At 35.2% G+C, this 15,282-nt stretch overlaps 1 protein-coding gene across 1 annotated transcript; it reads right to left on the reverse strand.

The window, feature by feature from the left end:
- Positions 1–494: 494 nt before the first annotated feature.
- LOC141452081 (uncharacterized) lies at positions 495–2,646 on the reverse strand. The gene has a single exon (XM_074123902.1). The coding sequence runs from the start codon at positions 2,484–2,486 to the stop codon at positions 2,010–2,012; it is 477 nt and encodes a 158-aa protein (XP_073980003.1). The 5' UTR covers positions 2,487–2,646; the 3' UTR covers positions 495–2,009.
- Between the last annotated feature and the right edge of the window lie 12,636 nt (positions 2,647–15,282).

The following is a 15,282-nucleotide window of genomic DNA, read 5'->3' on the forward strand; positions in this document are numbered from 1 at the left end:
CAAGCTTTAATATAGCTTCTTTTGCTGTACAAAACAATACAAATGAATACCACATTTTTGTAAATTTAAAAAACTTTTATTCTAAATTATTTATTCCTCATATAGTTGCAGTAAACAATTTGAAGTTTTTAAACCGAAAAAATGTGAATGGTATTCCATATTTATCTTTTTTTAACAAATTAACAGTTTTTGTATTTATTTTTAAAAGCATTGGTCCTACTTCATTGAATAGTGTAAAGTACTCTTTAAGATTAAATCATACTTCAAGCAGAAATCCTTATGTTGTTATATGTAAGCACAATTGTATTATACCATTACTTTTTAAAAATGTAAATCCATTATCTTTAAAACTGATAAGCATTTACGCTTTACTTACTTGTGTTGAATAATAATTTCTGCTTTTTAGTAAAAAAGGCTGAAAAGAAAAAAAAATGTTTTTTTTTTCCTTAAACTATATCATAATTAGGTTAGGAAAAACAAAAAAAGTAAACAAGAGATTAAAAAAAAATTGTTTATTCTATTAAACCATTTTTTACAAACCAAATGCACTTTGGATTATTTAATTTATGTACAGCACAAGGGCAAAAGTGAATATTGTCTAAAAGTTCAAGCCCGCAATAAATACATTTTAACGTGTGTTTTCTTGTGTAGAAGAAGCCATTAAATGAAAGTAAACTTGCATTCACTGATCCCGTCCAATGATTGAATGTTTTTTCTCTTATTCTTGCATCATAAAGATCCACCTTTGATCTATTATTTGAAATCCAATCGGCTAATATCTTTGCAAATTTTAATGAACAGTTGGATTTCTTTCCACAATGGTAGATACATTTAATAAATTCCATTGTTGAAGTGAGACATTTCAGTGATGGGCAGCCAAAATCTTGAAGATCAAAGACTTCTTTTCCAATAAGTTTTTCAAGAAAAACAGATTTTTCAAGACCTTTAGCAAACAATATCGTGAAATTTTCTGTTGATTTTTGACACAAGCTTCTTAATTCAGAATATTCTACATCTCCATCATACCAATTTATTCCATGAAGGTTATGAAATACCCATTTGTTTGTAGATAAATTTTGGATATCTTCTTGAGAAGGAGGTTTGAATAACCAATGCCAAAACACTGAAGGAGAGTCCACATCTATGATAGTCACTTCCTTGGCAATATAACAGTTTTGAGGAGTAAGATAACCCTGGAAGTCAATTACACCAGCACGCATTATGAACTGATTTTCTCCTCCAAATCTCCTCTATTAATACTACCTCCCCTCCCTTATATTCTTCTAACTAAACCTGTTAATGGATTATATTCAACTAGTGCATCATGTAAAATTAAAGCGTAGGCTGTTGTACCAGCTTTAAAATTTTCTGCAGCTTCCAATTCTATTCTAATGTCAACGGAACTGGCTTTAACCGCTTCTATTTGACGCGAGCAATCTATGACGATAATCGGTCCCTCATCCCTGAACTGTTCCTTGCTTAAAATCCTTTCCATAATAACTGTGCTGGAAATTTTGATACATATAGTATAGCATTGAAAAGTGATTCTTTGAGAAGTCTATGTTAAGATCATCATAAGGATAAACCTCTGAATTTAGGTGCAATTTAACATTTGATATATTACAATGATGGAACTCAGACATGTCAGTCTTTAAATTATTCTTTTTGTTTGTCTGAAATGCAATTATAACATATCGAGGTTTTTCTAAATTTGTTGTAGTTTTCACCGCCCAAGTATGCTTCTTTGTAGCAGGTAGAGAGGGATATTCTATTAAATCCCATGATCGGAATGCCATGTGAACCGTTTTTCCTTTGTTGACGAAATTTAAAAATTTTAACCTTTGTTTATCAGAAACTTTAACATAAGGCATTTTCCACTGGACTGATTTTAATTTAATGGAGGCCTTAACATCAGCGTGTTCCCCTACAACTTGAATACAATCATTATCCGTTCTGCTGCGATGTAGAATTAATTCATGTTTTCCCTATAGAATTATTTGATTATAATCTTAGAAGAAACCCATTATGATGTCTAGTGGGATGCAAGCGTCAAAGTTGCCTTTTTCATCAGCTAATTTCACATATTCTTCAGGCATCATCCAACCACTCATTTCTAATCCTAATGCCTTGTCCGGGCTAAGAGACGCATAACCTTTTAATGTACTAACAGTTCCAGGATTCCGAACATGGTCAATCAATACACCATTCAACTGATACTTGATTTCGTCAAACAAAAACAAAAATCCATTTCTTACAAATCTCAATACACTTGGATCTATAGTTGCTTTTCCTTCTTGAACCAATTGTCCTTGAATGTAGAGAAAACTCTTGGCTGGAACAGTGTAGATGTCTTGCTGTTGCACGGCAATTATAATTTCATCAGAATTTTCCAATGATTGGTTATAGGGTTGATGGGTGTGATACTCAAAATCCGTTATTCTCTCCTCAAAACTCACTCTTTTGTTCACATTTAGTATTTCTTCCATTTTGGTTTAATCAAAAGTCCTATACTTTGTAGAAAGTAAATATTTGATGGTGTTAACGCTCGGTAAGGCGTTCTTTGAATACTAGTTGCTTTCACCGCAGTGTAATCCATTTTATACTTTCGAAAATCAATACCCATTTTTCTTTAGATGTAATCTGATGGTGATTGTCTCTCATCGAAAATCCACCAAGTTCTGGCTTTGATCTGTTATAACAAGTGTTATATTGCTGATCACTTCTCCGATAACTGGAAAGTAAATGACTGGAGATGGTTCTTGTACGATTTTAAATCCTGGTGGAACTAATGGAGAAAATTCATATATAGTATGTCCTGGTTTCCCGTTTCTATATGAACCGTATGCTATATTAAAGTTAATAGCAACTGTATTGACACTATGAATCTGTACAATTTCGCCTGATTCATGAGTGATCATTTTCTCTAACACCTCATGTTTAGTAAACCCCAGTAAAGGGCCAATCGAATGTTCTTTATTGAAGTAAACAGGTTGTGTACATGTTAATTCCACCTTCAAAGTATTGGTATTACCTTTCAATTTCAATGAATCTGGTGATTTTATATGTGATTTTAGATAACGTGCTATTGCTTGTACTTCATAAGTTCCTGTAGGTAAACTAATAACATTGTCTCCATAATGAAAAAGATTGTTAAATCCTTCAATGATATTCGGTATGGAATTGTATGACTGAAAACTTAGTAAACCAATGCTAAAAGCATCATCTAAATTAATTGGTGGAAACAGATCGGCACTAAGAATGCTTGAAGTTCCTGTTAAGGTAAACGTATAAGACATGACTGAATTCCGTAAATGCTTATTCTTCATTATTATATAGAAATTTCAAACACAAATGCCCACAATACGGAGTTCCGAAATCTTGATGTCTTTTACGGTTGTAGGTAACATCGCAGTTTCTGAAATAATGAAGGAGTTCTAACGGCGGTCTTAAATTTCCATAAGGATCGAAATAATTTACTTTATTACTTTTTTTAATATAGGCAACCCAATGAGTACCTATGTTTTGTGTTGAATCTAGATTTACAATACCACATTCATTAGTTTTAGGATAACTTGGCAAAGAATCACGCATATAGACACCTCTAAAATGAGGTACGTTTTTAGCAAATTTCATCAAATCTATATTTGTGAGAGCTCTGTCAGGAAGTAGTCAATCTTGCATAATATAAAGACCATATCCTTTTTTATATGGTCTATGGTAAAAACCTTGACCAATTTTCTGTTCTTCCATTTTCCTATTGTGACGTCTCATTTCTTCCAAACGATCTCTAGCTTCTCTTGTGTCTTTAACTGCCTTCGCAACCGCTGCTGCTCCACCTGCTAGACTTCCTATAGCAGACAAGCCAGCAAACAATGGTATTAGAAAAGGGAGAACACCTCCAATTCTTGGGACTGGCAATATCCTTGGTAATTTGTGTAATTTTGATTTTGCTAAAAACTTTTTAGCTTTTTTGAGTGCCGTCTTGGCGGCTCCACTAGTTGATGTAGGTGAAGTTACGCGAGCTGCACTGATTTTATCTTTGATAGTTTTTTTCTTCTTCTTGATACCACCACCACCTAATTTTACTTTCACTTTCATCGCGTTTGTAACTGCCCAAGCAGCTGCTTTTTCGCCAAAAGATGAGTCACTTGCCTTTGTTCTTTGCCAAGCTTTTTCCGCTAAGATGCGATCAGCTTTATGCCTTGATTTCAAATCTTTGTTTTTAAAATATGCAATGTCGTGTTCCTTGCAGGCCTCGTCTAAGGGATTAACACCTTTATCACCACGGTTTAGTCTTTCTTGTAATTTCGTTCCGGGGTCACAAAATTTATATCCTGGAATATGCATTTCAAATGGAAGCTTGTTAATCACTGAATTTATTAAACCTTTCCCGGTCGTTTTCTTTCTCATTATGATGACTGTTTTTAGGACTGATTCTATTTATATAAGCTGAAAATTAAACTCACCATCATCAGTATGCGATTGGAGAAGCAAAGTGAATGTTTACCTGTTTATAACTTATTTCCTTCAGGTGAAGATCATGAAGCAAATGAGTGTCGTCACGGCCAATAGTTGCCCGATAATATACGTGCACTTATTTGTGGAAGTTCAGGGTCTGGTAAAACCAATCTCATAGCTTGTTTGCTTTTACAACCGAATGGGTTAAAATTTGGAAATGTATACTTATGTAGCCGATCTCTCCAACAAGAAAAGTATTTGTGTTTAGAACAAGTATTCAAATTAGCACCAGAAATAGGATTTCACAAAATCAACGATACACAGCAGGTAATCACTCCTGACAACGCAGAAAGATATTCTATTATTGTATTTGATGATATTTCAATGGATCAACAGGACATAATCAGACAATATTTCAGTATGGGTCGGCATAGCGGAATTGATTGTTTCTATTTGACACAAAGTTATGCAAGGATCCCTAAACATCTTATACTTGATAATGCCAATTTTATTATAATTTTTACGCAGGACGATTTAAATTTAAGGCACATTTATAATGATCACGTAAGTTCACCAAATCTGTCATTTAATAATTTTAAAAAGATGTGTGAGGTCTGCTGGGATGAACCCTATGGTTTTCTAACAATAGATAAAACAAGAGACTTATACAATGGGAGATTTCGAAAAGGTTTGGATACATACATCTATATATAGAGCAATATTTTCCATCGGTCTATCATTTTTCATTATGGATCCTAAAGTTACACAACATCTTATCAAAACTTCTAAATCTCTGCGAGAAAAATTCAAAAGTTTAAAGAGAGGTCTTCAATTATCACAGCAAGATCTGGAAAGAAGTTTAAAGCCCATTACAAAACCGCTTCAAGAGTTAGTTGAACAGAATAAAAAGCGTTCTAAAAAAGCCGCTTTAAAATCTGACGCTACGACTTCTACGACATCACTTGAAGAATATGTTAAATTACCGCTCAAAGAAGAAGAAGAAGTAAAATTACCGCTTAAAGCTTCAACTCCTATACCACGAAAGGATGTTTTAGATATTAAAATGGAAGAAGAGACGTTTGAAGATGATGATTCTCCTCTAGAGCAAATAAAACAAATACATAGTAAAGAGGAATTGGAGAAAAGCTTAGAAGAAGTAGAAGATATAGGATCTTTAATAAAACCATATTTATTGAAACATATGACTTCAGATACTAAAGATCTAGATGATAGATACGGCATTAGAGTGTTACCTACTGGAGGCATGACAATAGGAAATTCACTGGTAGCCATTGATGATAATAATATCAATGTAAATGGAAACTGGTATAAAGGTACTCCTGGGTTATTACAATTATTATTTTTAAAAAAGCCTAACAAATACACTGTAGAAGATTTGGAAAATTATAAGGATATTTTAGAAGTTAGTAACGCACATAAACAACAATTTAGTGATGAAAAACATCTTAGCTCAAGCAAAGGATTCAAATACAAAAATATAATAGCTCCTTTATTTTATCCTTCTAAGGGTGAACAGTCGGCTCAACCCTATTTCACACCACCATCAACTGCAGATCAAGTTACTAGGACACCTCGGACTACAATTGCAACAAAGCCTATTAAAAGAAGATACGGTCTAAGACATACGACCACTACTACTGGTAATGGTATGGATGTGGGGCAAAATGTTTATGAACATTGGGATGATCCAAATGAATTAGTGGATCGACTTCGGCTCTTATATGCATCAACAAATGCTGGTCACACTGGACATGGAAATGAAATTCATTCTATAATCGAAGAGTTGAGAGAGGCGGATATTATTTATTAGGAATTACTTGTGGAATAAATTATCAGTTGTTGTTTGGTTTTCGATTTGTCTATAGACAAGTTTGACAGACCTTTGCATCACTTAAAAACAGTATTTCATGCTAGTGATGATGAAGATGGAGAATATATCGACTTTGAAAATAAACGATTACTTGGAATCAATAGTCCAGTTGATAGTTCAGATGCTGTTAATAAGATTTATCTTGAACAATTTGTAACTAAACAATTGGAAAAGTATATAAAAGAGTTAGATTTAGTAACAAATACATATTTGCAAGAACACTTTGTTAGTAAACGTTATCTTTTAGAAACGTATGACCAAGCCCGAAAAAAAGTTACAGATAATTTTGTGCGCGGTTTATTCACTGTTTTTAGGAACCGAATAAGTTTGTTGAATCCAAATGTTCCTATAACTGCTGCTACGCTTAAAACGATTTTTGAACCATAAAGTCATGTCTAGCAAAGAGGCTGTAGTTGTTGAACTTCATAGACCAGCACGTTCACGATACCCTCGAAGGCGTACATTGCTCAAAGGTATTGATGATTTGTGGCAAGCTGATTTAATGGAAATGATACCATATGCTCGTCAAAATAGTGGTTACAAATATATATTAGCAGTGATTGATTGTTTTTCAAAGTACGCCTGGGTGGAGCCTGTTAAATCCAAAAGCGCTAAAGATATCACTAAAGCTATGAATGATATTTTTAATTCAAGTGGAAGAGTACCGAAAAATATTCAAACTGATAATGGGAAGGAATTCTACAATGTTTCCTTCAAGAAACTCATGGAGAAGCACAAAATTAATCACTACAGTACTTACAACCAGGTTAAAAGTTCAATTGTTGAAAGATTTAATAAAACTTTTAAAACTATGATGAATCAATTGTTTAGTCTTAGAGGAAACTACAATTATACAAAGCATTTACCTGATCTCATAAATACCTACAACAACAAAGTACACCGTACAATTGGTATGACACCATCAGAAGTAAATTCTGGCAATGAAGCATTCTTACAAGCTAATGTTTTGTTACGCTCAACTTCCGCTACCCCGGCGTAGCTTCAGTGGTGACGGGGTGGGCCGAGGTGTAGGCATCAGAGATAAATAAATAAAAGAAAAGAAAATAAAGTGTATAAAAATTGGAAATATATATATACGTATACCTGCGTTATATTTGGGCGCCACGCCGTTTTAACATGAACTTCCGTAGTAAACGGCGAAACCTACGGGGGAAGGGGGAGCAGGAAGAAAATCAAAGAAAAGGCAAGTAGGAGTATATAATGCGTATATTAAAAACTATTAAGCACACGAAACAGAAATAACAGCAAATGCAACCTAGTTTACTTGTTCAAGTTTGAACGTTACGCTAATTACCTTAATTACGGAAGCTTCCTTACACAGACAAAAAAACTAGAACTTATATAAAAGCTGAATGTTAACACAAAAATACTAGAAATACTTTTCAAAATGAAAACCTTAATACCACAAAGACAAATTAATTACATGCAACAAAAGAAAGAATCAAAATAATAAAACTAGTAACTACTAAAAGAAAAGGTAAAGTTCTTTGATTGTCCCAACAGAGCCTGTCAGCAGACGCTTCTCCGGGAAACAGTTTGAATCAAAACGGGACTTACCCCAGGCCTGGTTGTTGTTCTTTTTCAGTTAGTAATTCATAGAGTGATATTTACGGAGGTGACCGCTGTCTTCTTTCTTCGGGATCCCCACGATGCTGTTCCAGAGCTTTTTCCAGCACAGTCCTCCTCTCACTTTCTTCTTCCCTTTTCACCCTTTTTATTTTGTAGCGTACAATCCCTGCTCAGGGGTATCTTACCACGGCACTACTACTACCACTGGTAACTCACCCGCTACACAATTTTTCCTAATTTCCTAATAAGGAAAAATTAGGAATACTAATCCGGCCTAGCCGTAGAAAACAGGAAAATCCGGTCCTTCACACCGCACGCTAGCTCTCACACTGTCCTCCTAGCCCTTTCCTTTCCAGAACTTCCCTAATTTCCCAACCAGGAAAAGGTCCAAATCCGGCCTAGCCGCAGGAAAAGGTGGCCATGTGCCTCGCACCGAGCTCCAGCGCTCACTGACCCTCACCTCGTAACTATATGCCGCTCTGCTTTTTTTTCCCTTCGTCAGCAGTCCGAAGTACACCTTTACTCTATTCTGTTGTTTTGTGCATAAAAACTACGTATTGCTTATGCTAGGCTTGCATTTGCTTTATAGATTAAATTATTTAAAATTAAAATTATAACTAAATTTTGTTACCCGAATTTTAGTCGGTAACAGTTTACTCTTCTAAAGTAGTCTAACGCTGGGTGAGCAATATTTGTCTCTTAGGGTGCCAATTATAAAGCATAAATTAACCAGTCAAATGAGGTTATGTCAGCCTCGTTCATTTCAAATCACTTCTTCTGGTTTCAGAAACAGTTTTCAAACAGATACCTCCAATTGCCCTATATGCAGTATTCCCGAAAGAGAGGATTTACAGCACTTTTTATTAAAATGTTTAAGGCTGCAATCTTGTAGAGATAAATACTTGAATAAATACATCTCTAGTATTTCAGATGTAGATGTTCAAGTGCAGACTCTATTAGATGTAGCCGATATTGATAAATTAAATAATTTATTTTATTTTATAACAAGTGCCTTCAAAATGAGGAATTTCGTTTTGAGTTTATAAAAATACTTTTATAATTTTGTTTTGTTTCTAATTTTTTATGTTTTTAAATTTTGGCTGTTTTTATTTCCATTCGATTGGAATGTATATTTTTAGTTTTAAATTCAAGTTTTTATTTATGTTTTATAAGGTTTTATTTTGTTGTATTTAACCAAACTCCATTTGTATAGGGTAGAACCCTTAAAACAAATAAAATTATTCTATTCTATTCTATTCTACAATTATACAAAGCATTTACCTGATCTCATAAATACCTACAACAACAAAGTACACCGTACAATTGGTATGACACCATCAGAAGTAAATTCTGGCAATGAAGCATTCTTACTAGCTAATGTTTACTCTTCTAAAGAAAAAAGAAAAGATAAACAACGATTTAAAGAAGGAGACTATGTACGTGTTTCGAAAAAAAGAACTATATTTAGCAGAGGTTATACACCCAATTGGAGCACAGAAAAATTTAAAATTAAAAATGTTCGCAGCACTATTCCATACACTTACCTGTTGGAAGATTTGACAGGACAGTCTATTCAAGGAGCATTTTATACACAAGAACTGCAGAAAACTAAATATAAAGATGTATATCTTGTAGAAAAAATTCTAAGACGTAAAAAAAATAAGCTGTATGTAAAGTGGTTAGGTTTTAAGAAACCTTCTTGGATAAATAAAAATGATTTAGTGGAATAATAAAGTTTTTGTAATAAATTTTTTTTTTTTCATTAACCTCCCACCTTAGTACATACCTTTATTAATACCTACCACCTATACATACCTTTACCTTTATATATTTTTTAAATAAACTGGATTTAAACAAGTGTAAATCAGACATAATAGGGTCACAAAGGTTACAAGATAGCTAAATAAGAGAGATTCTTCTGAGTGGAGGGGGTAAAAAACTACCGGCTAATTCTTTTTTAATTTGGGTCACATTATTAAATAGTATATATTTTTAATAAATTAGATTTAAACAAGTGTAAATCAGTTATCAGAGATAATAGGGTCACAAAGGTTACAAGATAACTAAAGAGAGAATTATATTTGTTGTTCTTCTGAGTGGAGGGGGTAAAAAACCGATGTTTTGCCTACACACACTATAGGCCTCAGCGGTTTTCTTGCCTTCTATCTTATAAGTGTGCCCGCTACTTCTTGCGTAGAATCAATTATTAGTTCGTCACCATAATTGCTCTTTGTAGAATATAAACTGTTCATTATTTTGGCGTATTTCATTTTGAAGCCCTTTTATTAAATTAGCAATATCCAATAAAGATAACTAAGAAGACGTATTTTTTAAAAAAATCTAAGTTTTCAATTAAATTGAATCTTTCTCAAAATTTAACTTTATTTTATCTTTAAATGGTATCAGTTTGTATGAATGATGACATAAATAAATCAGCGTAAAATTAGTAAATATTTAGAGCAACAAAGTTTACAGCCCGCTAACACTGTCCACCTTAATATTCCGCAAAAACAAACTTCTCCCACCACACTTTTTTAACAGTAATACTTTTTCACTAATAACTAAAAAATTAGTCGAAAATTTTTTTGGATTTTTTCAAGATTAATTAGGAAACAACCAATCCATAAATGTGCCAAACATCGCTTTTTAAAACAGTCAACAACCCAACCAAAACCACAAAAACACAGACACGATCTTAACAGTACCAAGTACAGAACAGAATTTGGACTAAATAGTGTTTGGCATTGTAAAATTGTTTGAAGGGCTAAGCCGGCCTACCAAGACAATGACGATCTTTGGGAGAGCAAAAGGATTAAAAATTAGAAGACAGACAATTAATTAAAGGGAAATTAATTGTGGTGGACGCCGGTAGGACAGTTGTATAAGGGTTGCTCGTCAAAAACTGAACGAAAAAGCGTATCGTTGAAAAACACCCAACTTTGACAATTTTTTCTCCTTTTCTATAAAAGAAAAAATTCTCAAATTTTCTTTAAAATGTAGGGCAGATCTTTCTTTATAAATGTAATTTTTTGTAACAACCCAGATCAAGTAGGTTTTGAGAAAAAAGTTGCCGAAAATGAGCAAAAACGGCATTTTGAGAAAATGTTCTTGTTCTTGTTCAACTTCTTGTTGTTGTTACCTTTTTTGAAAAAAACGTACCGCCTAAACGCACCAACCGATTTTCATGAATGAGGAGTCATACGATTCGGAATTTTATGTAGATGTGCCTTTTGGGGTCTCGACGCTGTACATCAAATGGGGGGGAGTTAGCCCCATATATGTGAGGCCCCCTCCAAAATTATTATTATTACTAATAACTAGGGAACGGATTCGTATGTACTTACATATTTTTTTCTAGGCAATTTACAGACGTTTTTCAACTAGAAGTATTCATACTGACACTTTTTAAGCCGTTTGAGTCTACTTTTATTTCACATATTTCCACATATTTGGATGTTATCGCATATTTATACATATTTGACTAAAATAAATAAATATTTCTACATATTTAATCAAAATATGTACATATTTTTCATTTTGGGCATATTTTCATAATTGGGAGGTGGTTGACAGGAACCGTGAACCACAGACTGTAGGGCTGTGAATCACAGTGGGTCCAATGGTTATTGTAATTTACACAGAATGCTGCTAAACAGTGACGGGCACTTGTTAGTTCTTTGAAGTTGTCTGACGTTGTCTGTTCTTTCAGCTCGTTCGTTGAAGTGTCCAATTCATTTCGTTCTGTCACTTAGTGTATTCTTTTTTGGGTGAAATGCCACGAACATCGGCCTCAAACAAACAACTGGTTGCTAAATATCTTCGCGAGTTTCCAGCAGAACTTTTACGAAGTGATGGAGATATTTTGTACTGCACAGCTTGTGACAAGCGCGTTTCTTGCTCTCAACGTTCCCAAGTCACCCAACATATTGCCACCGGGTCGCACATAGAGAATAAAAACAGAAAGAAAGAGAGGACGTCCTATCAAGCCTTCCTTACATCTCCATCATCAAGTAAGTCTACTCTGAGTACAGATCTGTGTCGGGCTTTGGTTAGAGCAGATATCCTTTTCCACAAACTTAAAAATCCTCATTTCAAAGGATTCTTAGAGACCTATATTGGGAAAAAAATGCCTGACGAGAGCACTCTGCGGAAAAACTACCTGGAAGATATCTATAAAGATACACTAACCAAAATTCGAGAACATATCAAAGATGGACCGATTTGGGTGTCAATTGATGAAACCACTGACGTTGAGGGCAGGTATATTGCCAATGCAGTTATTGGAAAACTTGACAGTGATGCTGATGTGGATTCAAAGCCATTCCTTTTGAACTGTGAGGTTCTCGAAAAATGCAATCATTCCACCATTTCACGATTCTTCGATGCCTCAATGCATATCCTATGGCCCAGTGGAGTTTTGAACGAAAAAGTTCTTTTGTTTCTCTCTGATGCTGCCCCCAACATGGTCAAGGCTGGGCAATCTATTCAGGTATTTTATCCTAAGATAATTCATGTGACGTGTATTGCTCATGCCTTGCATCGAGTAGCAGAAACTGTCCGATCTTTGTTCAGTGACGTAGATTCCTTAATCTCCTCGGTTAAAAAAGTGTTCTTAAAAGCACCAACTCGCATTAAAATGCTAAAAGATCTCTATCCAGACTTGTGCCTTCCACCAGAACCAATATTGACAAGATAGGGTACTTGGCTGGAAGCAGCTCAGTATTACTATGAAAACTACAATAAAATCAAGAATGTCCTTTCACATCTCGAAGACGAAGCAGTAGCGATAAATACAGCCAAGTCTTTATTCGAGAAACCTAAATTAAGGAACGACCTTGCATTCATTTCTGACAATTGCGTATTTTTGCACAAGCCATTACCCAACTTGAGTCCCAAAATGTTCGACTGACAGAAAACGTGTCCAACGTTAAAAAAGTCATCTAAAACATGGAAGGAATACCTGGGAGTAAGGGAGATCTGATCAGATCAAAACTGGTAGAAGTACTGAGCAAGAACAAAGGGTGGGAGACCATCTGCCAGCTTTCTGATATTATAGTGGAACAGAAGTCACCTCAGAACATCGTGTACCCTTTACAACCAACGAGATAACTTCTTTCAGCAAGGCACCTATAACATCTGTAGATGTTGAACGGTCTTTTAGTCGTTACAAGTCCATCTTACGCCCAGATCGTCGTCACTTTACGTTCCAACATTTGAAATTTCATGTGGTTGCAAACAATTTCGAAGAGTGAAGTTTTCAAAATTGAAAATTTAACACATCTTTTTATAAATAGTAAAAATGTTTTTTGTTGTATAAATCATTATAACTTGTAAAAACAAATTATTTTGTTCCTAATAAATTATTATAAATTGTAAAAATGTTCTTTTCTTGTATAAATAATTATAACTTCCCCCCCCCCCCCAAAAAATCCATTTTCATAAAAAAAAAATGTCCATTTTACTTAAATATTCCAGAAAATATTTTAAGAAAATCACATATTTTCCACATAATTGACGAAAATTAATGAATATTTTAATTAAATATTTGGCATTTTTAAATACATAAAAATCCGTTCCTTACTAATAACTCTACTCTTATACAACTGTCCTACCGGACAGTTTTAATAAATCTTAACCCGATTTTGATAAAATTTGGCAGGATGAAAGGGTTAGGGCTCTCCTACGTAACATTAAAGCGACGTTCTGCTCTCACCCTTAGTAGGGGGAATTATGGCAATCGTTTCAAATGATCGACGCATGAACTGATTTTCATGAATAAAGTGTCATTCGAATCGATATCATGAACAGATTTGCATTTTAGAAGTCTCGACGTTGTGTCTCTACAGGAGGGGGTGGAAGGGGTAGAGAGGTGAGACTCTCTTTAACACTATTATTACTAATATTTCTTTATCGCTTAGTCCGATTTTGATAAAATTAAGCACGAAGAAATGGTTAAAGCTTCCCTACGTGTCTTTAAAACGCCATCATGCTTTTACACCTAATAAGAGAAAGTGCTGCAATCGTTCAAATTATCGACACGTGAACCAATAAACGTTAATGAATGGTCATTCGATGCGAAATTTTATGTGGATATAGCTTTTGTGGATATCGACGACTACAATATTAGAAACGGAGTTTGCCCCGCTAAATAATCAATAACCTTTGACGAAGTTTGATTAAATTTGGCAAAAAGAAGTGTTTCGACTTTTACTGCGTTACATTAAAATGCCATCATACTCTTACAGCTACTAAAGAGAAGTATTGCAATTGGGCGTATTTGAAGTATAATTTCTCTTTCCTTTTAGGAAGAAGTACTGTAAACGCGCTATAATTTTTCTTACTCCTTTTAAAAGGAAGTATGTAATCGAAGTACCTTATACCGTGGGGTTCTGGTCACTCAGGTGACCTACTGTGCGTCGGTTTGGGCCCATCGGGTGGGGACCGCGATTGTGAGGATGCATCTTATGGCCGTGCAACGTTCTATTCTGTTGCTCATGGGGCGTTATAGCCGGACCACATCCACGGAGGCTTTGCAGGTGCTCACGGGATGCTTGCCATTGGACATGGAGGTGGTTAGGGCCGCGGTGAGATATGGTTTGCGAAGGGGCATAGAGGTGCGTGTCCCCATGTTGAGAGCCTTACGATTGTCGGTGGCTGATATGACCGAAGATTACCGGTTATGGTTTAGGGAAAGAATGTATGGCGAAGTGGAAGAGGAATTGAATCGGGAATGGAGGAATAGGTGGCGAGCGTCAACTAAGGGAAGAACAACCTTTAGTTTCGTCCCCGACGCTGCCGGAGGTAGGCGGCTGGTTTCCACTGAGATGCCATATGCAGTTGCACGATTGGTCACGGGACACGGTATGTTGCGCGCCAAAATGTTGGAAATGGGCTTAGCAACGGACCCATATTGCGCTGGTGGAGACCCAGAGACAGCGGAGCACATTATTATGGAATGTGATCTTTATGATGATTTGCGCTGTATTATGTGGCGGAGAGTGGGATTTCCCTTCTGCTTGGCTGGAGACGTTTTCCCCTTGTTACTGGAGAATGCGTCTGCGTATGTGGCTTTCCGCGAATTCGCGCAGGCGGCCTTTGAGAGGCGGATGTCCTCGGTGGTTGGTAGATGAAGTAGATGATGGAGTTTGATTTGGTGCGTATTTTTCGAGTTTGTGTTGGGTGTGTGCGAGTGTGTGTGTGATTTTATTTGTTTTATTTATTTGTAATTGTGTGATTGTTGTTGATGATTTGTTGTTGTTGTTGTTGTTGTTGTTGTTGTGTTGGGTTGTTGTTGTTGTTGTTGTTGAGATTGTCTGTGCCTGTTGGCTTTGTTGCTTTGTTGG

This window comes from Rhodnius prolixus, unplaced genomic scaffold (genome assembly GCF_049639745.1).
Source record: "Rhodnius prolixus isolate KJV_2025 unplaced genomic scaffold, Rpr scaffold_32, whole genome shotgun sequence".
Taxonomy (NCBI): domain Eukaryota; kingdom Metazoa; phylum Arthropoda; class Insecta; order Hemiptera; family Reduviidae; genus Rhodnius; species Rhodnius prolixus.